The following is a 25444-nucleotide window of genomic DNA, read 5'->3' on the forward strand; positions in this document are numbered from 1 at the left end:
TTGACAAAAATAATATACGTATAAAAGTGTATAGGTTTGCCATCATCAAAAAGAGGGAAGTTGAAGAGTGAAGAGCAGTAGCACGTGGACTTTACATGTTTTGATGAGGCAAAGTTTATTTTTGGTAAAGTCTAGTTGAACAAGGAAAGAGTATCAAAGAGAATTGCAAACCATCTAGAAAAAGGGAAGCCAAGCCTATTTCGTCAATTGCAGTAACTATGTCCAAATAGGAGTCAACTTTGGAATTCGAGTTTAAATAGGATTCAAGATTTTTGAGTCTATATAAACCATTGAAGGTCATATAGAGAAAAAATACATACATGAATAGAGAGCAGTTTGAAGAAGAGCAATACGCATTAATCAAGAGTTAGTTGTGAGGCAAGATAGAAGCTAGTTTATATTATTTTTGTTTGAGTGTTTGTTGCAAGGAGTGAGTTTGACTTCTTGTATTAGATAGAGATAGTTGAAACAATTCTAATGAATTATTTGTGTGTTTAGGTACTAGAGTTAGTTCCTTTGATTATTAGTTGTAGTCATTAAACTTTGAGTAGTAAAGGTAATAGAAAGTGTGGTTGTTACTCCTTTAGCAAGGAGGTTTTCCACTAAAAGACCTTTGTGTTCTTATTACTGTTTTGTTATACAAACGTAAATTTAAGGTAGTTGAAGGCATCAATTCTCTTCAAAGGTGTCTAAACGTAACCATTAGAATCCACAAGAAGAAAAAAATATCAAAAGATAAGTAAATTAGCAAAGCTTTTCTTACCACCATCAATGAATGTGATGTAACGGATATGACTTCTCTTTCCTTAATCAGAGGTCTCGGATTTGAGTTTTGGATATAGAAAAATTCTTGGTAGGGAGCGCTTTCTCCCGAATGGGATGCTACGTGATGCGAATCTAAATTAGTCAGGCTTCAATGTGAGTATCGAACACCAGATGGAAAAAGAAAAAACTTTTCCTACCTAAATAATCATCAAAATTTCAATCACTTTTTAGTTTATTCATCAAGAAAACCAAACTGTGTGGAGTATTTGCAATACAATTTTCTTTTTTAAAAAAAGGAAGAAGATATTGCTCGAAAATAAGCATGACTTAATTTTAGTAAAGAACCTATAGGAATTTCCATCCTTAAGATTTAGTATCTTATGTTTGATATATTTCTTTTCTTAATTATTATTATTCTAACAATTCAAAAAATGAAAAGTTCAAAATAATTGAGACTTTTTTTAAAATTGAAAAAATTTACTAATTCATGATCAGACATACAGAATGAAAAACTTCATCCCTGATTTTATGAGAATTTATGTGAAAATCTTTCATTTGTTTCTCTTTGATGGATAAAATTTTAAATATTAATTCCAAATTTCAGTTAATTTAGAAAAAAAACTACATAACTAAATAAACATCCTAGTATAGTTACTAAACCACACACAACTTTTAAAATATTACACATTCACACGCTACTTTTCTAGTGGATTGTATAAACCTTCTCTTGCTCACACTCTCTCCTCCCCCCTCTCTCCTCTCTCCTCCTCCACCTTTCCCCGCCCCCTTCTCCTCATTGTTCTTCTTCGTTTCCCCCTCTTCCCTTAGTCACACTAATCCATCAAGATTGATCGTGTTATCAATTAATTACAGGTCAAGATTTGAATGATTAAGTTGAAAATTAGATTTGAATACTATTTTCGAAAGTCAACAAGAATGATATTATTGTTATTTCAAATTTGTAATGGATTTCATTGATACTATTGTAGTGGATCTAGGTGATATCTAGTGTAATTTTTTTCTTTTTCTTCTAAGTATGTATCTATGTAAGATACACTTGATATATCAATGCATATTTGATACTTATTAAATGAATGTATCGGTGCAGATCTGATACCAAATACATGTATCTATGCACTAGGTACACCAAATTGATACTAAATACACTAGATGAAATCAAAAGTGAATACAAATGCATTGATAATTGTGAAATCGATATTGGATACACAGATACACTAGTAAAATTTGATACAAATTTATGCATATATAGACAGATACATGCTTCCAAAATTGATGCTAATTACATGGATAGACTCGTATAATTTAATACAAACTTAGGCATATATAGTCAGATACATAATATTCTACTGGATCTACTCGCATAAATTGATATTGGATACATATATATATGAAATTGTGAGACACATATACAAAGAAGGAGAGGAACGAGATAGCAAGAGAGGCGAGTGAAAGAAGAGAGAAACGAGCCAGAGAGGCAGTGTATCTCAAATACATGTGAATCGCATTTCACATATAATGTATCTAGACTAAAACATGTAATTTTTGAAACTACCTCTTCGTTGAATAATTAACACATATACTAGTGTAATTTTAAGAAATTTGCTCTTAATTTTATATAGACTCTTCCTAAAAAAGATAATAATTTTTTCCCTATTATAATTCTTGCGATCAAATCTTTCATATAATATACTAAATATTTGAGATCTTTCCCTTTGAATTTTATTTTAAAAATACAAACTTTTGCAAATTTGTTCACAGAAAAAAAAAGAGAATACTTTAAAAATTGGGAACTCCCTGGAAACTTCAAAAACCCAACAGCAACAACCAACACACCAGGCGTCACATATCATGCCACGTGTACATTATTCCACATGTCATATCGTTATTGGCAAATCGCTGCACTTTCCACCTGTAGCCCTAACGGTATATATACCCTACATTTTCTTCTGCTACTGAAATTTCGTCTTCCCAATTTTTGAATTTTTACCGGAGATCTTTGTCCGATTAACTCCGATTTTCCGATGCCGGCGACGATTATGCTGTTCCGGATAGGGATATTCTTATCTTTGTTTTTGCTCAACCCGATTCCATCTCAATCTGCAGTTTCCAGCATAGATCTGGGATCAGAATGGTTCAAAGTCGTCGTGGTTAACCTAAAACCCGGACAACCCCCAATTTCTATAGCGATTAACGAAATGTCCAAACGGAAAACTCCATCACTCGTCGCATTTCACTCCGGTAGTCGCCTCATCGGCGAAGAAGCTTCTGGAATCGTCGCTCGTTATCCAAACAAGGTCTATTCTCATCTCCGTGATCTACTATCAAAACCCTTCTCCCACGTTTCCAAAACCCTAGAATCTCTTTACCTGACTTACGACATTTCTCCCGAGGAATCGAGGAATGTGGCAGTTTTTAAAACTGAAAATGGTAATTTCACGGCGGAGGAGTTGGTAGCGATGTTGTTCAAGTATGCCCTTGGATTGGCGGAAGCGCATACTAGGGGAACACCCGTGAAGGATGCTGTGGTGACTGTGCCCCCGTATATGGGAGTAGCCGAGAGGAAAGGGCTGCTTGTTGCTGCGGAATTGGCTGGTATTAATGTGTTGGCGCTTGTGAATGAACATTCTGGTGCAGCGTTGCAGTATGGGATTGATAAAGATTTTTCTAATGGTTCAAGGCATGTGATTTTCTATGATATGGGTGCGGGTAGTACATATGCTGCCTTGGTGTATTTCTCTGCTTATAATACTAAGGAGTTTGGGAAGACTGTATCAGCCAACCAATTTCAGGTCAAGGATGTTAGATGGGATGCGGAGCTGGGAGGAGAACATATGGAACTAAGATTGATGGAGTACTTTGCAGATGAGTTTAATAAACAGGTAGGAAATGGGGTTGACATAAGGAAGTTTCCAAAGACAATGGCAAAGTTGAAGAAGCAAGTCAAGCGAACAAAGGAAATTCTTAGCGCAAACACAGCAGCTCCAATATCAGTTGAATCTATTTATGATGATCGGGATTTTAGGTAAGTTTGTTGTCCCTTGATTTTTATCCATATGAATTCTCTTGCTTTCTTGTTTTCTTGTAGTTCATCTATTGCTTGGTCGTTTTAGTTATGAAATTCATCTTTTAGCTCTCCAATATGCTGTTAATAAGTGAATGATGTCACCTTATCTAGAGAAAGGTGATCAGTAATCCTGTCTACAATATGTAAGGATTGGGTAAAGTTTATGCTGATTCTGGGTCAGACTTACTACTTTATACCCATGGACAAGCTATGCTATTTCATGTTTTGCTTGTGATGAACTCGATAAGAATTTGAGACCGTGTGTTTGAGATGTGATGAAGCTACTTTACACAGGAATAGGCTCTTGCTGTAACTGCTTCTTTTAAGTTTAAACATTACTGTTGCAATTTCTTTTTTTTTTTTCAGCCTTCCACTAATTTGGTACATTCGAGAAGTCCATGTACCCTGAGATGAATTATTAATCGGAACATAGGGGCCAGGTCCTACTTTTGGCACCATGGTCACTGTAGCTTGCCAGAGATATTTTGGACCAGACTAGGCTAAATATCAACTTTGCCTAAGCAAGCAAAATTGGTCAAAGAAATCTCTTGCTTAGATACAATGGGAACCCTATATGGTTACATTCTCTCTCCTTTTACCCTCAAATCAGTGGAGGAGCACTTTGTGCATGGAGTAAGCCTCTTTAAAATAAAATTGATCCAAACCCTAGGATAGGGTTTGGTCAAACACTTCTACCGCCATGGTATTCTCAAGCTGATCTTGCAATGGGATTACATAAATGCAACTTTACTTGCTTTTACATTTTTTTGTCCTTGTGGTTGTTTATATTTTGTTTACTTTTTCAAAATTTTGGTTACTCAAAGTTTAACATGACATGCAAGTAATAATGATTAACACATGTAGTTGAGGTGAAGGGTCAGCTGTTCAGCTAATGAGAGTAAGATTTTGAAAAGGAGAAAAAATAATGAAGAAGATACTTCTATTCTTATAGAAAATGGCATATGTGAACAGTGAAATAAAACTTGAGGCAAGGCTCAGCTGAAAGTTGATTCTGTCGCATTCGCACTGATTCTGTGCTATGTAGCTTATGTGATTAATTTAAATCTGATTCTCTCGGGAAATACATCAAAAGTGGAATGATTTGTAAATTGTTTGTTTCTCTTTTGCTTTTCCTATGTTTGCATGTCTTTCTTCATAATTTTAGTTAATATGACAACGGGTTATGTTCATCTCTAATTGAAACGATCAGATGCTCAATTCAGTCTTAGATAAAGAAGTTCTGCTCCCCCAAGAGTAGCATTGCAATCTAATACATATAGGAGTACCCTTCCTCTTATGTGTGACTTATGTGTATGTCCTGGCATGCTTACACATCTGGAAGAGGAGGAAGAGCAATTTTCAACTAGTATCTTTCACTTGTTTTTCATTTATTCACTCATGAATTTATTTTGCCGCAGGAGCTCAATTACTCGTGAGAAGTTTGAAGAGTTATGTGACGATTTGTGGGAAAAAGCTCTTGTACCTTTAAAGGAAGTTCTTACTCATTCTGGTTTGAAAATAGAAGATATTTATGCGGTGGAGTTGATTGGAGGTGCCACTAGGGTGCCAAAATTGCAGGTCTGAGTCACTCTCTTTTCTTAACAAAGTTAAGGTCTACCAACTACAGTAAAAATATTCATATTTGCAGTTGTCATATACTTGTAAACCCAAGGGAAGTTTTTGGTTGCTTATGACTTATATATAATATGATATAATAAATATTTTGTTGCTGGCTGGTGGAGTTTCTTGCCACCGAATCTGTAGCATTATCTTTATCTGCAGCTGAGTCAATGAGGATTTAGGCGTCATTGCTTGTAGCACAGCTCAATTTGGAGTTGTGAGCACACTGATTGTTTTCTTGAAAATAAAATTTACATTCCTCGATCAGGCTAAGCTGCAGGAATTTCTTGGAAGGAAAGAATTGGACAGACACTTGGACTCCGATGAAGCAATTGCACTTGGTGCCTCATTGCATGCTGCTAATATAAGTGATGGAATCAAATTGAATCGTAAATTGGGAATGATTGATGGTTCTCCATATGGATATGTGATCGAAGTAGATGGTCCAGATCTTCCTAAAGATGAAAGCACCAAACAGTTGACCATACCGCGTATGAAGAAACTACCCAGCAAGGTATATCAGAAATTTGTTTTGACTGTATATTGTTGGGGAAACAATAGTTTATAAAAAACATACTTAATACATGACATATTTATTTCCTGTTGTGTGATCTAACTGCAGATGTTCAGATCCATTGTTCACAACAAGGATTTTGAAGTTTCACTAGCTTATGAAAGCGATGAATTCTTGCCACCTGGGACTCCTTCGCTTACATTTGCTCAGTATGCAGTGTCAGGTCTTACTGAGGCCAGCGAGAAGTAAGAATCATCGATATCTGGATCAAATGGTGTTTGGTGAACTGTTATTCTGAGCTTTGTGCTTTACCTCTTTTAGGTATGCATCACGGAATCTTTCTGCCCCTGTCAAGGCTAATTTACATTTCTCACTTAGTAGAAGTGGAATATTTTCATTAGATCGAGCAGATGCTGTTATTGAAATAACTGAATGGGTCGAAGTTCCACGAAAGAATCTGACAATGGACAACTCGACCTCTGCTTCTGTGAACACATCAACTGAAAGTGGCCCCAGTAGTACAGAGGAAAGCGATGAAAAGTTGAATACAGACGCTGGTAATAGTAATACCTCTGAGCCTGGTGCAAATGATTCTAGCACCGTAAGTCCTGGTACAGAAAAGAAGCTGAAGAAACGGACTTTCCGAGTTCCACTTAAGGTCTTCTAAACTTATCCATTTGTGGGGATCTATTTTGCATCCCCTTCTTTATCGATTTCCATTAGGTGCCAGGGAAAATGTTGTTTTAGAAATATTATAGTGTTATGATGTTTTTAACTAGTCTTATCCTTGAGATTTCTTTGTTCATGTAGATTGATGAGAAGACTTCTGGGCCAGGAGCATCTCTTTCAAAAGAATCTTTTAGTGAAGCTAAAAGCAAATTGGAAGCACTGGACAAAAAAGATGAAGAAAGAAGAAGAACGGCAGAACTGAAGAATAGCTTGGAAGGATACATATATGATACGAGAGACAAGGTTCGAGGGCTTATATCTCTACCTCTTGCCCATGCTTGTGATTATGTGGACACCTGATCTGTTCAGCTCTGGAAACTTGAATGGCTTATGTGTAATCTTGATTCTCCTATTTCTCGTTCCAATTGCATACACATATTTGATTTGTTAATATGTGTTTTTCCTCTAGCTTAGAATAACGGCTTTGAAGCTAGACAAATCTTTCTTGTAACAGTTTAAGCACATACCCATGCATTAAGATTCTCCTGAAACATCCTTTTGTTAAAGTGGTGCTTTTGAGCCCTCAAATGAAACATATACACAGATGCAGAACTTACTCTGTTGCTCCGGTGATATTGTTTCCTAGATGTTGTAACCTTGTGGATCGCTGTTAGCTTCTTGGTCTTTTTCTTCTTCTTGTAATGCACTTTATATCATTTGGCTTTTAGTGGCATCACTGTTTTGCACCAACATTTTTATTCACTGATTGATCATGTGGAACTGATTAATAAATCACTTTTTTGAAAGTGCTGATCATCTATTTTTAATGTTGAATGTGCTCATGTACCAGCTTGAATCTGGAGATTTTGTGGAAATATCGACCAGTCAAGAGCGCCAGTCCTTTATTGAGAAACTTGATGAGGTTTGCCTATTTCCTTTTTTCCATGTTTTGTCGTATATGTGTTTGTCGTAAATATACTAAATGAAGTTTTTCAGGTACAAGAATGGTTGTACACAGATGGTGAAGACGCTTCTGCCACCAAGTTTCAAGAACATTTAGATAAGTTGAAAGCTATTGGGGACCCCATATTTTTCAGGTCTGCTCCTAGTATCAACTGTACTCAAAGGCCAAAGTGTAGTTACTTTGTGTACAAGGTTAGGTAGTTATGTTGAATGTGATATTTTGTGCAGACGTAAAGAACTTACTGCACGCCCTGCTGCATCTGATCATGCTCGCAAATACCTTAATGAAGTGCAACAGGTAGGAAGTTTAATTTCTTGTTTTACTCTTCTGCTCTGTTTGGTTAAATGCATTGCATCATGAAATGCAGAATGTAAGTTTGAAAGTGTCTTATGGTGGTATCTACATATCTAGTTGAACAAGAAATAATATCTATTTGTATTATGGTGGTATCTATAGATAGGTGGACAATAAATAGTACTCCCTCCTTTCAATTTGTTTGTCTTGCTTAGATCTGTTTCAAAAAGAATGCCTTTCTTTATTTAGTCACTCTTTACACCCAATATCATACATGTCATATTTGAGACCACAAAATTCAAAGGGCATTTTGGTACATTACACATATATTTAGTTCAAGACCACAAGATACAAAACTCTTCTTTATTTTCTTAAATTCCACACTGAGTCAAATTAAGAAGCAAATTGAAACGGAGGGAGTCTCTGTTTATTTGTTTTCTAAAGGAAAATGACAGAAATTAGTAGGTTTAAGAAAAATTACTAGGTTGCATCAGTGCATCAAACTGTAAGTCGGCACTGAAGTTTTTCAAGCCGAGATGGGGAAAAATAAGCTGTATGCTTTGAGGCACCATTTGAGGTGATAATAGCCATGGGTATCTTCTAGAACTGAAGTGCAGAAGACGTATTGATGAAATTGATATTAACCTGCATTTGTATTTCAGTGATTTCATAGTTGGTACCATAACTGTCATTTTGGCATTAGTAGAAGATTCAATTACATTGTTGATGTCTTATTAACTGGCTTCCTTTGCTATAATCCTTTTGTGATTTTCAAAGCATTTAGCGAGCTAGGAAAGTTTTGTATCCTTTATTGCCTTTGACCCTTGCAATTTACCTTTTCTTTCTTTCTTGGATACCTTCAGATTGTGCATGGATGGGAAATCAACAAATCGTGGCTTCCCAAGGGAAAAATAGATGAGGTACTCTTTTCAGCTATTGTACATATTTCTGTTTTGATACAATAGAAGCTAAGACATCTCTTCTTAGTGTTCGTACTGGGAAGTTTAAAAGAGGTCATGTTTGCAGATTCTAAGTGAAGCTGAGAAAGTGAAGAATTGGTTAAATCAGAAGGAGGTTGAACAGAAAGAGTAAGTTCTTTTTCCTTCTCATTTCTCTTACCTTTTCCTAATTTCACATGGTCATTTGTGTGTTCACTCTCCATGTTATTGCCTCTCCCCTTTCCCTTTTCGTACTTACTCTGCTTGTTTCCGCTACTGCTTTTAATTTAATCGTGAACATAGCAAGTTGTTTCCTGTTGGAACATCTTGTTCATCTAATTATTGAGCCATTGAACTCCCGAAAGTGATACTGACTGATATACTGTCTGTAAAGAATAAATCTAGTGGATTTGTGTGTGTGTGTGTTGAAGCATATACACTTTGATTTGAACATTTGCATTTGTGTATACATGTGTTAGTGTATTCTTATTTGGTTCTGTATTTCATTCAAACCAAATTAGGAGGCAGAAAGGTGGAACTTTGTATTCTTTTTGATTTAAAATTTTCCCTATTCAATTGGGACCATAGGAAGGAAGTTTGTGGGGAGACTAGAAAAGAGAAGAAAATGGGTGTTCTAAGAATGTTGCCCCCTGGGGCTTTTGTTCAGTGACAAGGACCCATCACATGATGTATAGGTTAGCTGCAGTTTGAACCCTATTGTGGGGATGTGCCTAGTGCAGCAGGTCCAGGCTACCTGGAGTTTCTAACCTCTGTTGCCAACTGAAGTTGGGCCAGAAGCCCACAGGAGATTTCCCCGATATCAGAAAAATAAAACGAACAAAAATTAAAAAGTGAATGATAAAAAGAACAGCTTAAACATTAATTCTCTTTAATTGCTGAATTTTCGTGTGCTTCAAGTCAGTTCTTGAGTTTGACAGCAAAAGTTTGAACAAAATAATGTGGTTTCTAAAATGGCTAAGCGTAAGTTGCATGCAATAGCACCTAGAATTTCTGGTGGCAAAATAATATAAAATATCATTTGCTGGCTGGATCCATATAGTATAGACTGCAAAAAGTTAAAAACAAAATAATTTGGTTCTAAATTGGCTTAGCCGAAGTTACACACGAAGTAGTACCTAGAATTTCTGGAGAAAAATACATAAAATATTATCGGGCCATGGGTTCTCCATAAAAATTATTTCCCATATAACCTAGTTTGGCTTGCAAGTTTGAGAAAGTCAACTCTATTCTATAATATTGTTCTGATGAAATTTTATCCTATTTTTGAATATGAAAATATTCTTACTACCTTTTATCCCCTTTCTCATACGCTGTGTGTTAACACCTTTTCTTTTCCTACAGCATTCCTGGATCCAACAAGCCTGCATTTACTTCTGAAGAAGTATATGTAAAGGTTTTTGATCTTCAAGAAAAGGTGCGTGATCTAAATCTTTGTTAATTTGGTCCGGTGATAGAGTTGAACAAGAAATTGGTAGTCAACTCAATCCAGATGTGAGGCTTTATCTTTCAGTGCTTGAATCCTCCCTTCCTCTTTTTTCATGGATCAGGTTAACAAGGTAAATAAAATACCAAAGCCAAAGCCCAAGGTTGAGAAGCCTTTGAAAAATGAAACTGAAAGCATCAAGGAGAAAGCAGACGCTACCAACTCCTCTTCTGAGGAGGATACCTCCCAGAAAGAACAAACAGCTGCAGAGGCAGAGAAGCCATCTGCCGATGAAAAGTCAGATCATGATGAGTTATGATTATTATCCTACAACGAGACATCAAAGGCTATAGTATATGCAAATTACAAAGAGGAAGAGACAGAAACTTAATTGTAGAGTATATACTGAGTGAATCCATCTTTTCCATAGGATGCTCTTTCTTGGCATGCTTTGGAAGTCCTCACTCTCTGGGCAGAATGAAGTTCAAATAGTGCATGCTAAGGGATCTTACACTTGATCAGCGTTCTCTGTAGCACAATATTAATGTAGAACATCAGGAACATATTCATGCGCCATTTTGGCTGCAGAATAGAATTTTGTTAGCTCCTCCTCCTTTGAATACCTTTTGCCACCCTCCTGCCCTTGAAATTACAGATTTCTAATTTCTAAGAATCTATACAGCAGGCAACAATTAATGTGCGTTGTTACTGGGATTCCCCTTCTACAACAGATGTTGGATATGCTGGGCATTGCACTAGAGTCTTGAAATTTTTGTTGGTGAAAGTATCTCATTCCACAAAATTGGAAGAAATGTCGTGCATAAGACATGAGAATTAGAAGGCATATCCCTTAGAATCAAAGAGAATGTAGTTCTTCATACATAATACGTTAGAAGCACATCTTTCTATTGATATTAACTTGATGTAATGCTCTCTTCTCTCACCAGACATCCAATGGAGAAACTATCCATGAAAATCAACTGCAACATTGATGAATCAACTACAAATTTTCTCCAAAGTAGTCATTCTGATGTGAATTTATCAATTAAGAAAAGAGAATGTATCAACCATGGAAGAAATCGGCTTGAGTTGGTCGTATCTACGCAAAACTATACCAATAGTCCTTTATGTTTGGGATAGATTAAAGTGGTCTCTTAAATATATTTCTAAGCAATTTCAATTTTTTAAATTAAAAAATGACATATTTAACCGTCGTCAAATATTTAACCAACTCTTGTTATCATTTTTGAGTTCTTTGTATCTAAACAATTTGGAGTCTCTCTCCCGAGTAACGCTACCGGGGCAACCAAAAGCTTATACGATAAAGAGATTTGGGAGCCCTTTGTCTATTTGGGAGTGTATATCATCGAGAATCAATTTAGATTTATGTTGGGGCGTTCAACTACAGAAGGTGTACACCTCGTACGGAGATTGATGGAGCGGTATAGGGAGAGAAAAAAAGACTTACATATGTTGTTCATTGACCTAGAAAAAGCTTATGACAAAAGTGTTCTTTGGAGATATTTGGGGACTAAAGATGTACATGTAGCTTACATTACGAAAATTAAGGACATGTACGATTGAGCTAAGACCCAAGTGACGACAGTGGTAGGAGACAAGGATCTCTTCCCAATTATGATAGGGTTGCATCAGGGATTGACTTTTAGTCCATTTCTATTCGCATTGATGATGGATGAAATGATGTGACATATCCAAGAAGAGGTGTCATGGTGTAAGAGTTTTGCAGACATACTTTTGATTGGCGAGACACCCAGTGGAGTTAATAATATGTTGAATGTTTGAAGACAAATCTTGGAGTTTAAAGGGTTCAGGTTGAGTAGGATTACATAATTTTTAGAGTGCAAGTTCAGTGACAAAACTCATGTGGTGGATGTGTGGAAGTAAGGATAGGTATGCAAGTTATTCCCAAGAAAGGAAGTTTCAAGTAGTTGGATTAATAATTTAAGGAAATGGGATGATCAATGATGATGTTACATATTGTATTGGAGCAGGGTAGATGAAATAGAAGATTGCATCAGATGTCTTGTGTGATTAGAATGTCACAATGACTTAAAAGTAAGTTTATAAAGTGGTGGTCAAACCAGCTATGTTATATGAGGCAGAGTATTGGTACATGACAATTTTGCAGCTTACCGACGACATGACCCTACATAGGCAGATACGAAGGTCGAGGATTAGGGTAGAAGGTTAGTAGGTAGTCAAGTATGTTTTCCTTTTCAGTTTTATTAGTATTACTCTCCTATAATCTTATTCTTTGATTTAGAATTGCCTGTTATATTTCTTTACTTCAGTGATCGTATTATTTGTTGTGGATATTGTTCTCTTCTTCATTGTTTTATTTTTACATAATTGTTTGATATGTTTAACTTGAGTCGAGTGCCTATCGAAAACAACATCTCTATCTTCATTAGGTAGGATAAAGTTGCATACACATCAACCTCTCTCTAAACCTCACTTGTGGAATTACATTGGATTTCTTGTTGCAGTGTCTTAAGGAGTCCAGTTAAAAACTTTTATATATATATAAATATTCCCTCAATCGCAATTTGTTTGTCTGACTTCGACTTGACATATAGTTTAAGAAAGTAAATAAAACTTTTGAAATATGTGGTCTTAAACTTAAGATATGTAGAATGTACCAAAATGTCATTTAATCTTTTGTGGTCTTGAACGTGTCATGTAAAAAATTGAAATAAAGAGTTACCAAAAAATGGAAAGAAACATTCCTTTTGAAATAAACAATATTAAAAATAAACAAACAAAATGAAATGGAGAAAATATTAGATTAAGAAACTAGTATATCAGTGTAAATATAAAATATTAGATTAAGAAACTGTAGTCTATCTGGACAAATTTCACCTTCAAGTCTAAAATTTCAAACTTCAAAACTTCGCCTAACGTTTTATACTTCAAATTCTAAGGTCTAAACTTTGAAACTTCATTCCCATGATTTCAATTTCAGACGACAGTTTGAAGTTGATTCTGAAACGGTTAAACTTTAAAAGTTTGTAAATTTTGGCTATTTGCACACTTCTTCTACTATTTATTTTTAGTAAATAAATGTCACATCCTCTTGAAGGACATACACAGATTACAACAATATACTAGTGAAATCTCACAGGTGGAATCTCCAGGAGAAACATAAATTGATGCCACACTTTGTTGAGAATCTCAAGTTATAGATGCTAGTTCTTTTACTATATATAGTTGGTGGGACAAGAAGGATTTGGATTTTCCTTTGAGGATGGATCATGAAAGATTAAAAATGAAGAAACACAAATTCATTAGTCTTAGAATTTAATAACAATGCCATGGAATCAACTGTGAATATATCTATTTCCCCAGCAATTTTCCTGTCATTTTATGTCTCATGTATACACTTTGTTATCCAATATTCCAATCTACTTGGGAATTAAAATGCCTATTGATGAACAAGAATATGTAAAGCCAGACTAACATTATTTGTAGGTATACATCTAGCAAACTGTAAAGCTATAACAAAATGAGATTTGATATCTGGTATTGACAAGGAGTAGTGAGAATTGGTGAATAACCAATCCTGCTTTCCCTGACGCGTTAAGGTTCTCTGCAGAATCTGGTTGGCAAAGCTTACTTTAATTGTAACCATTTCTGTGTACCTTTTGCCATCTCCACGCTATTGCTAAACTCTCCTCGAGTGAATATCTGGCGACCCAGTTCAGTTCACGTCGGATTTTAGAAGGATCGCTGTAGACTTCAGCGTAGTCTCCTGGACGTCTACTAAGGTAATCAATCTTTATGTCAACTCCTGTTGCCTTTTTACAAGCTTCCACAAATTGTTTCACTGAACTACCTGTAATGACAAGGGGTACTTGATCATTAAAATCACTTCTCCCGTACTTAAACAACAAAAAATAATTTATGAGTAGTAGAAAGTAACCACCTTTTCCAGTCCCGACATTGTAGATGCCAACTTTGCTAGGTTTTGCATGCTCGAGAGCTTTAACATGAGCGTCAATTAGGTCAGTCACATCGATATAGTCTCTTACACAAGTGCCATCGGGTGTGGTGTAATCTACTCCTCTTATCTGCAATCGCCGTATAAGAATTAAAGATTTTAGTTTTACGTTCCGTTTAGACAGAAACAAGCTGCCTGTTTTTAAAATGCAACATTCAGTAATTCAATTATTAAAGCTTACCTTCAATCCTGGAATTATGCCCCTGGCTGCATCAAAGCAAGCACCAGATATCCGACCTTGCTCACGTAATTCTGGGGGCGGAGCTTCTCCTAACCTTCCTTCAGGATCTGAGCCAATCACATTGAAGTACCTGAATAGTGTATTGTAGACCATCAAATACTTGCATTGAGAAATGTACATTTACAAAGAGACCTAGGATCACCGGTACAGAAAACTTTGAAGGTGCAAATATACTATTTATCACATGAATTATTTAGTATTATTATGAAAGGTACTCAGACATGGCTCAAGTTGGTGAACCGAAGCCATTCCTATAGTGATAATTCATTTAATTCAATCACCGAAAGGCACTTCATTGCTAAGGATCAGCTGACTATCCCTTTTCAAGATAACGAAAAAGTAAAGCACAAACCTTAAAATCATGACAGCCATATCTGAAGTCTTTGAGAAGTCCAGTATGATATCTTCAGCCATTTTCTTTGCTTTTCCATATGGATTTATTGGGGACTGTTTGTATTCACAGTTAAACAGTAGAATCAGTAACTACAACAATGATAATAAACAAAATTCCAAGCATCGGTAGATGTAAAAATGTCTAAACTCTAAAGGAACAAACTCTTGTTCCACTACGATGTAGATAATTCTTTTTTTTTTCTAATTGATACAGACTACCAATGAAACATCAATATAACTATGAAGTTAGTAACAAAGTAAAAATTAGTGTTACTGACTTGTGGAGTCACTTCTGTAATAGGCATTTTCTCAGGCTCTCCATATGTTGCACATGTACTTGAATAGATTAGTGTCTTTACACCGTGTGCTGCCATTGCCTTAACTAGAAGCAGAGTATTTGATGTGATGTTATGATAATACCTGCAAAGTACTCAAACAGTATTATAGGACAGACAAAAGGCGGGAAAAAAAGGATAAGAAATTGCAACGTATTACATAGAAATGGTAAATATAAGAAGAGCACGAAAACAAGGAATAAGTTGGAAAAAAAAGTTTACTTATGACTTGTGCATTTAGTTGTTAGCTTTATTTTTATTTTTATTTTCATTTAGTTGTTAGCTAGGATCAATAATTTTGTTTTAAATCATAATGTTAGCATTCTGATGCATCGAACTGAATGACTAATGTACAGAGTTTGAGGTTGATAATACGAAAAGTACCTAAGCGGTTCTTGAGTACTTTCACCAACATAAGCAACAGCTGCAAAATGCATCACAGCATCAAATGCATTATGTGAAAAAATCTTGTTAACCTGAGGTGTTGGTTAAGGATCCAAAGTCCTGGCGATAGTTGAAGCAATATGAAAAACGCTACAGAGAGACTAAAAGTGGAGATTAAGTCGTGAAGCTAAAGCACGAAAGAAGAAAAGAAATTATCCAGGATACAGCAGCAGCATCTCCCAGATCAGCATAAATAAACTGAAGTCGCCCTGGTTCAGGGAAAAGTTCCTGGAGTACTTTTACCGAGCCCATATTTCCACGGGAAAGATTGTCCTATCAGAAAAAACACCCCATGGTTAAGACACAATGTCCAAAACATGATCCATGAACGGAGTCTGAAATGAAAAAGGGGCATACCAGTATAGTTACACGATACGAATCCTTTAAAAGACGAAGGGAAGCATGAGAACCTATGTAGCCAGCACCTCCAGTCACTAACACATGAGTTACACCTGGTTCATGTTGAGAGAACTGAAAATAACAAATTTGGATTGCCTATTACCGACAGATTCTTAAAACATACATTTTAAGTCCAGACCGTAAACATAGTTGTCCATAGTGAAGAAAGTACTGTAAGACATATGATGTAATTATCAGTCAGACAATCACCTTGATGGAGGTACTAAAACCCGATGAATTTCTGAATATAAATAAGCAAATTGCAGCAATGCCAGCAAGCAAGAGCAGTCTCCTAGAAGTGCTGCTCCTTCTCTTCAACTCCACAAAATCCATGTCTGAAAATTAATGTGCAAATACCTTTAGTTATTGGTGTTCCAATTCATTTCTCCGATGTAAGTCAAGTTCTTCAGCATTTCACCGCGTGACAATTCAAAGATACTCAGAAATTCTAGCTGATGGAAACTTAAAACTAAAAGAATTTAATTAGTCCAAACACCAAATCAATTGCTTTCTAGAATCCATAAGCTATTGAAGGTCATAGAATTCTGGCCATCAAAACTTCCCATACATAATCCTAACTACTAAAAATAGATCATCAACCTAATGAACATGATTTACATAAAAAAAAAAGTATTCCGTTGCACCCGAAGGACATACCTCAAGGGGCACCAATCTCCCCAGCAAAGATCTATCTGCGCGAAACCGACCTATGGATACAGGAAAGGAAAAGTAAACAAGGGATGAGCTAAGGGAGGCAAGGCGGTTCATCCGAACCCTCTTCTCTGAGTCAAAATTATATTTTAGGTGTGTGTATATATATATACATAGTAGACATTGAATCCCCCTTCCCTTCTTCGAGCATTTACTTCTATATATTTTGACATCCCTTAGTGAAAATCCTTGCTATGCCACAAAAAGTCAATATACTTTTAATGCCAAATTAGGATCAACTATGATACAAGAGTATTCAATTCAATCACACTTCATAAAAGCTCCTAACTCCAACCTAAAAAACAATCCTATATCACCTAAATACAACTAGTTTGCACTCTGGAAAAGATCATGATACAGAAAATGAATATTAATGAAAGTACAATAACCCCAATGCAAAGATGAATATAAAATCAAAGATATCAGAAATTGATTTTAACAAAACAAAGCCATAAATTAATGCACATATTTCCATAAGAACACAATACTTTGGATATAAGAACCAAGAATTCACCTAACCATGTATAAATCACATGCAAAATCTATTCAAGATAATCAAGAAAAAAATAAATGAAAGGAAATTAAGTTAATTTACCTGAAAGCAGAGAGGAAAGAGAAGAGAGTTTGTCCTTAAGCCAAAACTGATGGTATATTATGTTAATATATAATTAATATTTATGTCAATAAATGCTAAGCAAAAGGAAGAAATTTAGTGCATATAAAGACAAAGAGAAAGAAGTAGTCAAATAGATTTATAAATATCTAAAAAATATTGCAGTGAAAGAAAAGTGGACCATGTTCTTTCACACTAATTAAGCAGCCACAAAACTATTCATTAATTATTATAATTAATTAAATAAATAAATTGTGTTACACTACACCAAACTAAAACTGCCATTAGTCTTTTTATCATTAATTGATGATTCCCCTTTTTCTTCTGCTAACTCTGTGTTTGTGTGGATACTAGAAAAGAGTCCTGGTCTATAGGGTGAATTAGCTTTTTATTTTTATTTTTATTGAGAAGGGGAAAAATGTCATCTTCTTTTAGTTGTTGGACTTTTCTTTTTATACATTTTATTATTATCATTTCATGCAATCCGTTTAATAACAGGACTATATGCTCACCCATCAAAAATAATAATTGATAAATATTTTTTTAAATACTAATATAGTGTGTTTATATAGGGGTTGTTTGGTAGCTGGTTTGGAGGCGAGTTATGTAGGTACTACTGAATTTTACATGATTATTACTACATTTGGTAGCTGGTTAGGAGGTAAATTATTTATGTATAAAATTAATACAGTGTTTGATTTGTAGTTTAGAAACCCGCATAACTAATACATTATAAGTTGTGAGTAAATTTGTGTAATATTATTTTATGCAGAATATAAAGTGAAATAACTAATACATGAATAATTAATCCCTGCATAACTTATATTTGCATAAAATAATACATAGATTTCCTTCTAATTAATCCATTCATAGCTAATACATGAATAAAATAATACATAAATTTCCTCCTAATTAATCCTTGCATAGCTAGTACTTGCATAAAATAATACATAGATTCTGTTATAACCAATCTCTACATTACAAATATTTGCATAACTCTAATCAGCTACCTAACAACCCTTTAATACATAACTAAGTATTCTCTTTGTTTTAATTCATTTGTCATACTTGACTTGACACGAAGTTTGCGAAAACAAAGAAGACTTTTAATCACGTGGTCATAAGCTAAAAATATATATATCAAATATACCAAAATGTCTTTTAATCTTATCGTCTTAAAAATGTCAGATGAAAAGTTGATACTAAAAGACTTGCTAAAAAGGAAAGAGACATTTTTTAAAACAGACTTAAAAAAAAGCATGACAAACGAAATACATATATATTGGTGATTGAATTATTTTTGGCAAGTGGCCAAATATGTAACTTTCTCAGTTATAATAAAGTATTCAAAATTTCAGGCTCTCAATTTTTAAAACAAAATCCTATATATTCATTTATAATTTGAATGAAATAAAATAATTATATAGAAAAAAAGGAAAAGGGCCAAGAATATATTGAAAATGACTTAAAATTATCGCTCTTTCATCTTTTGGTCCAAGAATATTCTTAACCTATTGGAAATGACTCAAAAATACACTCTTTCCTATTGACACTCAATTTTGGCCCTCCACATTCAAATGAATTTTCAAGCTTCTTCAATTTCTAACAATTTGAAATAATTATTTTCAAAAATTTAAAATACTACTTTTAAACTCACTTTCGAGTCAATTTTTTCATTTTTTAATAAAATATATATCTCTATATACGTATAATATATGATTTTATATTTATTGATTTTAATAGTAATCTGAAAATCATCTCAAAAAATGGAGTTTAACTCAAATATGTATTTACTTCCTTTTTATAGTTAAATTATAGTTAAATAGTAATTAATCTTTTATTTTAGTAATTTGATAATTATTTTACTTTGTTAAATTAAGAAGATTGATCAGTTAATTTGGATTCGTCTTGTATCGCATTCATCGGATTCGAATTATCGATGAAAATTTTCTAAAAGGAATTGGTCCCTTGAAGTCTTAATTCTAATTGGACCTTTTCTATTATTTCAGTCCACAATTAGACCAAATCAGACCCAATTTCTCATTTTTCCTAGCCCAAAATCCAAGGATCCGGTCCATTTCCCCTTTTTACCCCTATACTCCTCTATTCTCTCTTTCCCTCATTCAACAACAAACATATGCGACCTCACACCCAAAACCAAATGAACCCTAATGTTATGACCCTCCACTTGGTCTTGAAGAAGGAAGAAGAACCTAGAGTCTTGAAGAGGTTTATAGAAGACTATAGATTCTTGTAGATTATGGCTAAGAAGTCTTGGAAGACATAGAGTTCTCTAGAATTCTCTAGAGTGTGTAGAGAATTCTAGAGTAGGGACTTCTTTATAAATATGAAATGACTTGTATAATAATTTTTATTTACACTTAAGCCCTTTAGGAGTAGTATAAATAGAGGGGGCATTCATTTATAACAATCAATCCAGAAATCAAGTATTCTTCCAAGTAATATAAAGCCTTCTTCATAAAAGTTCTCTTGTCTTTTCTTACAATATAGCATTCCCTTAGCGATCTAGTCTCAAAGGCTTACTTGAGCTTGCAAGATTGTGAAAGATTCATGAGTAAGTTGTCAAGTGCCGCACGGAGGTCTTAGTTGAAGTCTAAGTTCGTGACAACGTGATATCAGAGCCAGGTTCTATTAAGATAAATGACAAGTGAGGGAGACATCAACGCTACTACCGCCACCAACATCAAGCAAGATGTTGGAAAAAAGCACCGCAGGGGAAAGAAGAGCTCTAAGAGAAATGAGGAGGTGCCGCTCGAGCCTACACCAAGAGAGGCCCTAACATCCTACTCACCCTCGGCCACCGAGGTAAGTGACGATGAGCGAGGTGAGGAGTCTGTGGACGTCATGCCCGGCATGAAGTGGATCGCAAAGGTGGATGCTGCCCGACAGGCTATAGAAATATTGGGAAAATGCTTGAACAAGTTTGACAACAAGTTCAAGACTTTGGAGGAATTCACCCTTGAGGAGAATGACAATATCCGGAAGGAGTTGGATGTGCGCAAGAAGGCCGAGTACGAGATGAAGGAGATGATCACTTCTTTGGAGTGTTGGCTCATGGACGCGCTAAGAACGATAGAGAATATGAAGGCTGAGATGGTAGCACTCAAGGGAAACATAGAAACGGAAAGATGCGTGATGTCCAGCGCGGACAGAGAGGCCAAGATTGAGGCTTCCAATCTACCTATGTTCAAAGGTGCCCGTGATGCATAAGAGGTGGAAAACCCTTTGGCACTCGGAGAATTACTTCAAGTGTAATAAAGTGAAGAATGACAAGACGAGAATCAACACAGCCGTGCTATATCTTTCGGAGATGGCTATGCTATAGTGGAAGCATAAGGAGTCTGAGATTGGGAAGGGTCTATGCACCATCAACACCTGGGAGAAATTCTAGGACGAGTTTAAGAAGATCTTCTTCCCCAACAATGTCATCTATGAGGCCAAACGCAAGTTTTGGGAATAGAAGCAAATGGGCCTATGTGAATAAGTTCACTACCCTTATGCTTTAAATCCCCAACCTCACGGATAAAGACATGCTCTTTCACTTCATGGATGGGCTGCAAAGTTGGGCCAAGACAGAGTTGGAGCATCGCCAAGTCAGCACCATCGATGAGGCTATCACCCAAGTTGAAGCCCTGATGGACTTTAGGCATGACAGGCATGACAAGAGCAAGGAAAAAGAAATAAAGAGTAGTCATGCCAAAGGTGGGGGAGATCGTAACAAGGTTAAGGAGAAACACCCTCCCATAAGAGCCATGATGCCAACAAGTTCGACGGCATAAAGTTCGGACGATAGGGCTATGCCGAGAACAAGGAGCAGACCATGAAGGGAAGCAACTGCTATATATGTGGAGGTCCTTACGGTTATGCTAGGTGCCCAGAGATAAAGAACCTTGGTGCCATACTGCGGGAGCGAAAGGACAAGAAAGTAGACCAAGGGCAGAGTTCGGGCACGACCCAGTTAGGCATGATCGGGCTATGCAGAGCCATTGCGAAGAAAGTTAAGAAGGTGGGAGATTACTCTGCACAGTATGTTGACATATCCATCAATGGACGACCAGCTCATTCTATGGTGGACTCTGGAGCAGAAGCCAATATCATAACCTAGATGATGACAACAAGGTTGGGGCTAAGTTATGGGCCAAGCAACACCCTCCTAAATACGGTCAATGCCCCACTGACTCCCGTGTGTGGAGTCGCTCATGGATTAGATATCACATTGGGCAAGTGGCAAGGTAATACCAGCTTTATTGTCATCCCCTTAGATATCTTTGATACAATACTTGGGAAGGAATTCTTCCAATGATGCCACACAATGATTGATCCCTATCTCCAATAACTCTTGGTGATGGAGCGAGAGGGACCCTGCATGGTACCTCTAGTCAAGGTGCCAAAAAAGGAAGGACAAGCCTACTTTTCGGCCATGCAACTTGTGAAGGGCCTAAAGAAGGGGTAGCCGACATTCATAGCCACTATTGCAAGCTCGAATGAAGAAAATGGTGCTAAAGAGGCATTGCCACCTTACATAGAGAAGGTGCTTGAAGAAAATAAAGACGTGATACCCGAAGAGTTGCCGAGACACCTACCTCCGAGGTGTAATGTAGACCACAGGATTAAGATGGAGCCAGGAGCGAGGCCACTCGCATACCCGCCATACCGTATGGATCCACCAAAGTTAGAGGAGCTGAGGAAGCAGTTGAAGGATATCCTCGATGATGGTCATATCCTTCCATCCAAGGCACCTTATGGTGCGCAGGTTTTATTTTTTTAAAAAAAGAATGGCTTATTGCGCCTATGCATAGACTACCGGACGCTCAACAAGATGACCTTAAAGAACAAGTATCCCATCCTGCTCATTGCCAACTTATTTGATAGACTTGGATAAGCCAAGTACTTCATCAAGGTAGATCTAAGGAAGGGCTATTACCAGGTATGAATAATGGAGGGAGATGAGTCAAAAACAATATGTCTGACAAGGTATGGAGCTTACGAGTGGTTGGTGATGCCCTTTGGCTTAACCAATGCACCCTCCACCTTTTTCACACTAATAAAAAAGATATTCCACCCCTACTTAGATCAATTCATGGTAGTCTACTTGGATGACATAGTCATCTATAGCAACACCTTGAAGGAGCACGCGGAGCATTTAATGAAAGTGTTTCAAGTCTTACGCGAGAATAAGCTTGTCATCAAATGGGAGAAGTGTGAGTTCTCCCAAAATAAAGTGCACTTCTTGGGACATTTTATCAGCCAAGGAGAATTACGGATGAATGAGGCAAAAGTTCAGGCCATCAAGGAGTAGGAGGTGCCCACAAAGGTAGCCGAACTTAGATCTTTTCTTGGACTTACTAACTATTACCGCAAGTTCATAAATGCCTAATCCACCAAAGCCGCTCCACTTATTGAGCTACTGAAGAAGAAGAATCCATGGGGTTGGACTGAGGAGTGTAAGAAGGCTTTTGAAGACCTTAAGACTGCCGTGACAGAGGAGCTGGTCCTAGCATTGCCTAACTTCTCCAAGATATTTGAAGTGTGCATGGCTGACTCTAGATATGCCATTGGGGGAGTATTTATGTAAGAGAGGCACCATATTGCCTTCGAGAGACATAAGCTTAATGAGATAGAACAATGGTACACCGTGCAGGAGAAGGAAATGACAGACATCGTCTATTTCCTACGCACGTGGAGGCACTACCTACTTGGCTCCAAGTTCTTGGCCAAGACCGACAATGTGGCCACTAGATACTTCCAATCACAAAAGAAGCTCACGCCGAAGCAAGCTAGATGGAAGGACTTCTTGGCTGAGTTTGACTATGAGCTGGAGTACAAGCCAGGCAAAGGCAATGTTGTGTCCGATGACCTAAGCAGGAAATTCGAGCTAGCTGCCATCACTATAGCATATTGTGACATCCAAGATGTAATCAAGAATGGTCTGTAGCACGATCTTGAGGCAAATAGGCTTATGGAGTTAGCCGTTCTGGGCAAGACAAGGCGTTTCTGGATAGAAGACGGACTTTGCTTACCATCAAATAGAGGATCTATGTGCCAAAATTTGAAACCATCAGGCGGCGGATCATGAAGGAAAGCCATGACACATTGTGGGCCGGACATCCAGGGTAGCATCACATGAGGGCTTTAATTGAGGCAATTTATTACTGGCCACACATGCAGGATTATATCGAATGCTATGTGCAGACTTGTCTTATGTGCCAGCAAGATAAAGTGGAGCAGCGTCAATAGAAGGGATCCTGGAGACCCTGCCCATAGCGGAGTGTCCATGGGAGAGCGTGACCATAGACTTCATCAATTATCTACCGAAGTCCGAAGGGTACAGGACGATTATGGTCATGGTGGACAATTTCTCCAAGTATGTTAGCTTCATGCCAACCACGGTAGGTTGCACTGCTAAGAAGGATGCCAAGCTATTTTTCTAAAACGTGGTGAAGTATTGGGGATTGCCAAGGAATATCATTAGAGACAGAGACCCACACTTCACCGAGAACCTTTTGAGAGAATTGTTTAAGATTCTTGGCACGAGATTATATTTCTCCACTAGTTTTCACCCGCAGATAAATGGCCAGACAGAGCGAGTCAATTCCTTGCTAAAATACTGCTTGAGGCACTTTGTGATCTCCTATCAGAAGGATTGGGTGAGGTTATTGGACGTAGCCCAATTCTCATACAAACTACAGCGGAGTGAGGCCATAGGGAGGACATTGTTTGAGCTAGACATAGGCCAACAACCACAAACTCTAAATTCACTACCAGCCGTGATTGAAGGCAAGAGTTTGGGGGCTTATCACATAGCCAAAGGTTTTGAGAAGAAGATCAACACTGACAAGTTTTATTTGGACAAGGCAACAGAAAAGATGAAGAAGTTTGCTGACCGCAAGCATCGTCCTGCGGATTACAAAGTTGGAGAAATGGTCTCGGTCAAGTTCAACCCAAGGCAATTTAAAGTATTGCGAGGCTGTAACACCCCCCAAAATTTTTCCCTAAGGTTCAGACTTTTCTTGTATACGTGTAGGGTCGAACTAGATTATTATGAAGCGTATACATGAGTTAAGATGAGTTCTTAAGTAATTAAAGAGTGTTAGAGGTGATGTGGGGACATAAAGGATCCCTAGTACTAAGCTAAGTCCAAAATGATTCATCTTGGGTAGGTTGTTGAGGGAGTTTGTATAAGGGTCGACTTCTAATGGCCATATCATTTGAAATATGATGATTTGGGTGGCCTACAACCTATTAAATTAAAGGTCATCGAGTCTTTTTTCCAACGCCACTAAGAATGTAATTTTTGGAGTTCGGAGTCAAAAGATATGACGATTCTAAGACGGATGGGTACTGCAGGAATTTCAGGCCTGGGTGACAATTACTGGAAGCCTGGGCTTAGCGCCGCAGTGGTGCGATGTGCCACTATCGCGACAGGAACAAGCCTCAGTAGTTTGGTCCCTGGCGCGGCACGCCACTAGGAAATGTGCAGGGTTTTTAAGCCTATTTTCCGGAACTCAGAAAATATAGGCTTGGCGCTGTAAGGGCGTGATGCGCCACTATCGCGCCACAAAATAACCTCAGTAATTTGGTCCTTGGCATGACATGCCACTATTAGATGTGCAGGTTTTAAGCCTAAATTCGATTTGGCGCCGCAGTGGCGCGATGCGCCACTATCGCGCCAGGAGCATTTTTAGCCTGTTTTCCGGATTTTTGAGAAAGGGCAATTTGGGTATTTCCCCAAATTATATATACACTATCCTTGGACGTTTTGGGACCATTTTTCAGTCCCTCTCTCTCTCTCTAAAATCCTTAATATTTTCTCTCTCTTCTTCTTCTTCTTCTTCTCCAAATTCATCTCCAACAAAGGGTGCCTTCAAGAATTTCAAGGACTCAAGCCTCCCATTGAAGGCCTAACATCAAGGTCTCCTCAAAGTCTTCACAAAGAATATAACGCTAACCTAAAATATGAATTAAGTTCTTCCATG

General features: G+C 36.9%; 2 protein-coding genes across 3 annotated transcripts; one reads left to right on the top strand and one right to left on the bottom strand.

Annotated features, from left to right (window-relative positions):
• Nucleotides 1-2723: 2723 nt before the first annotated feature.
• LOC129892288 (heat shock 70 kDa protein 17) lies at nucleotides 2724-10993 on the top strand. The gene is made up of 13 exons (XM_055967854.1): nucleotides 2724-3808; nucleotides 5269-5428; nucleotides 5739-5984; nucleotides 6093-6229; nucleotides 6306-6642; nucleotides 6795-6956; nucleotides 7504-7575; nucleotides 7650-7750; nucleotides 7845-7914; nucleotides 8775-8831; nucleotides 8938-8999; nucleotides 10212-10284; nucleotides 10418-10993. Exons 1-13 carry the CDS (start codon nucleotides 2808-2810, stop codon nucleotides 10610-10612), a joined length of 2673 nt encoding a protein of 890 aa, XP_055823829.1. The 5' UTR covers nucleotides 2724-2807; the 3' UTR covers nucleotides 10613-10993.
• Nucleotides 10994-13626: 2633 nt separating this feature from the next.
• On the bottom strand, nucleotides 13627-17526 carry LOC129892601 (UDP-arabinose 4-epimerase 1-like). Of its 2 annotated transcripts, XM_055968181.1 has the most exons (11): nucleotides 17430-17526; nucleotides 16781-16830; nucleotides 16334-16458; nucleotides 16082-16195; nucleotides 15890-15997; nucleotides 15665-15756; nucleotides 15224-15365; nucleotides 14905-14999; nucleotides 14493-14622; nucleotides 14237-14381; nucleotides 13627-14146 (listed from the first exon to the last, which is right to left on the bottom strand). In XM_055968181.1, exons 3-11 carry the CDS (start codon nucleotides 16454-16456, stop codon nucleotides 13929-13931), a joined length of 1167 nt encoding a protein of 388 aa, XP_055824156.1. In that variant the 5' UTR covers nucleotides 16457-16458; nucleotides 16781-16830; nucleotides 17430-17526; the 3' UTR covers nucleotides 13627-13928. The 2 variants fall into 2 exon arrangements, with proteins under 2 accessions (XP_055824156.1, XP_055824157.1); XM_055968182.1 differs by lacking the exon at nucleotides 16781-16830 and having other exon boundaries at nucleotides 17430-17486.
• Between the last annotated feature and the right edge of the window lie 7918 nt (nucleotides 17527-25444).

This window comes from Solanum dulcamara, chromosome 6, assembly GCF_947179165.1.
Source record: "Solanum dulcamara chromosome 6, daSolDulc1.2, whole genome shotgun sequence".
Classification (NCBI taxonomy): domain Eukaryota; kingdom Viridiplantae; phylum Streptophyta; class Magnoliopsida; order Solanales; family Solanaceae; genus Solanum; species Solanum dulcamara.

Bases quoted from the DNA above. Each gene is read 5' to 3' on its own strand.
- LOC129892288 (XM_055967854.1), top strand. From the start codon at position 2,808: ATGCCGGCGACGATTATGCTGTTCCGGATAGGGATATTCTTATCTTTG. The intron at 5,429-5,738 runs GTCTGAGTCACT...TTCCTCGATCAG, and splicing joins CTAGGGTGCCAAAATTGCAG to GCTAAGCTGCAGGAATTTCT. The intron at 6,957-7,503 runs GTTCGAGGGCTT...CTCATGTACCAG, and splicing joins TATATGATACGAGAGACAAG to CTTGAATCTGGAGATTTTGT.
- LOC129892601 (XM_055968181.1), bottom strand. From the start codon at position 16,456: ATGGATTTTGTGGAGTTGAAGAGAAGGAGCAGCACTTCTAGGAGACTG. The intron at 16,196-16,333 runs GTGATTGTCTGA...TGTTATTTTCAG, and splicing joins GTTTTAGTACCTCCATCAAG to TTCTCTCAACATGAACCAGG. The intron at 14,623-14,904 runs GTTTGTGCTTTA...TACACTATTCAG, and splicing joins ATGGCTGTCATGATTTTAAG to GTACTTCAATGTGATTGGCT.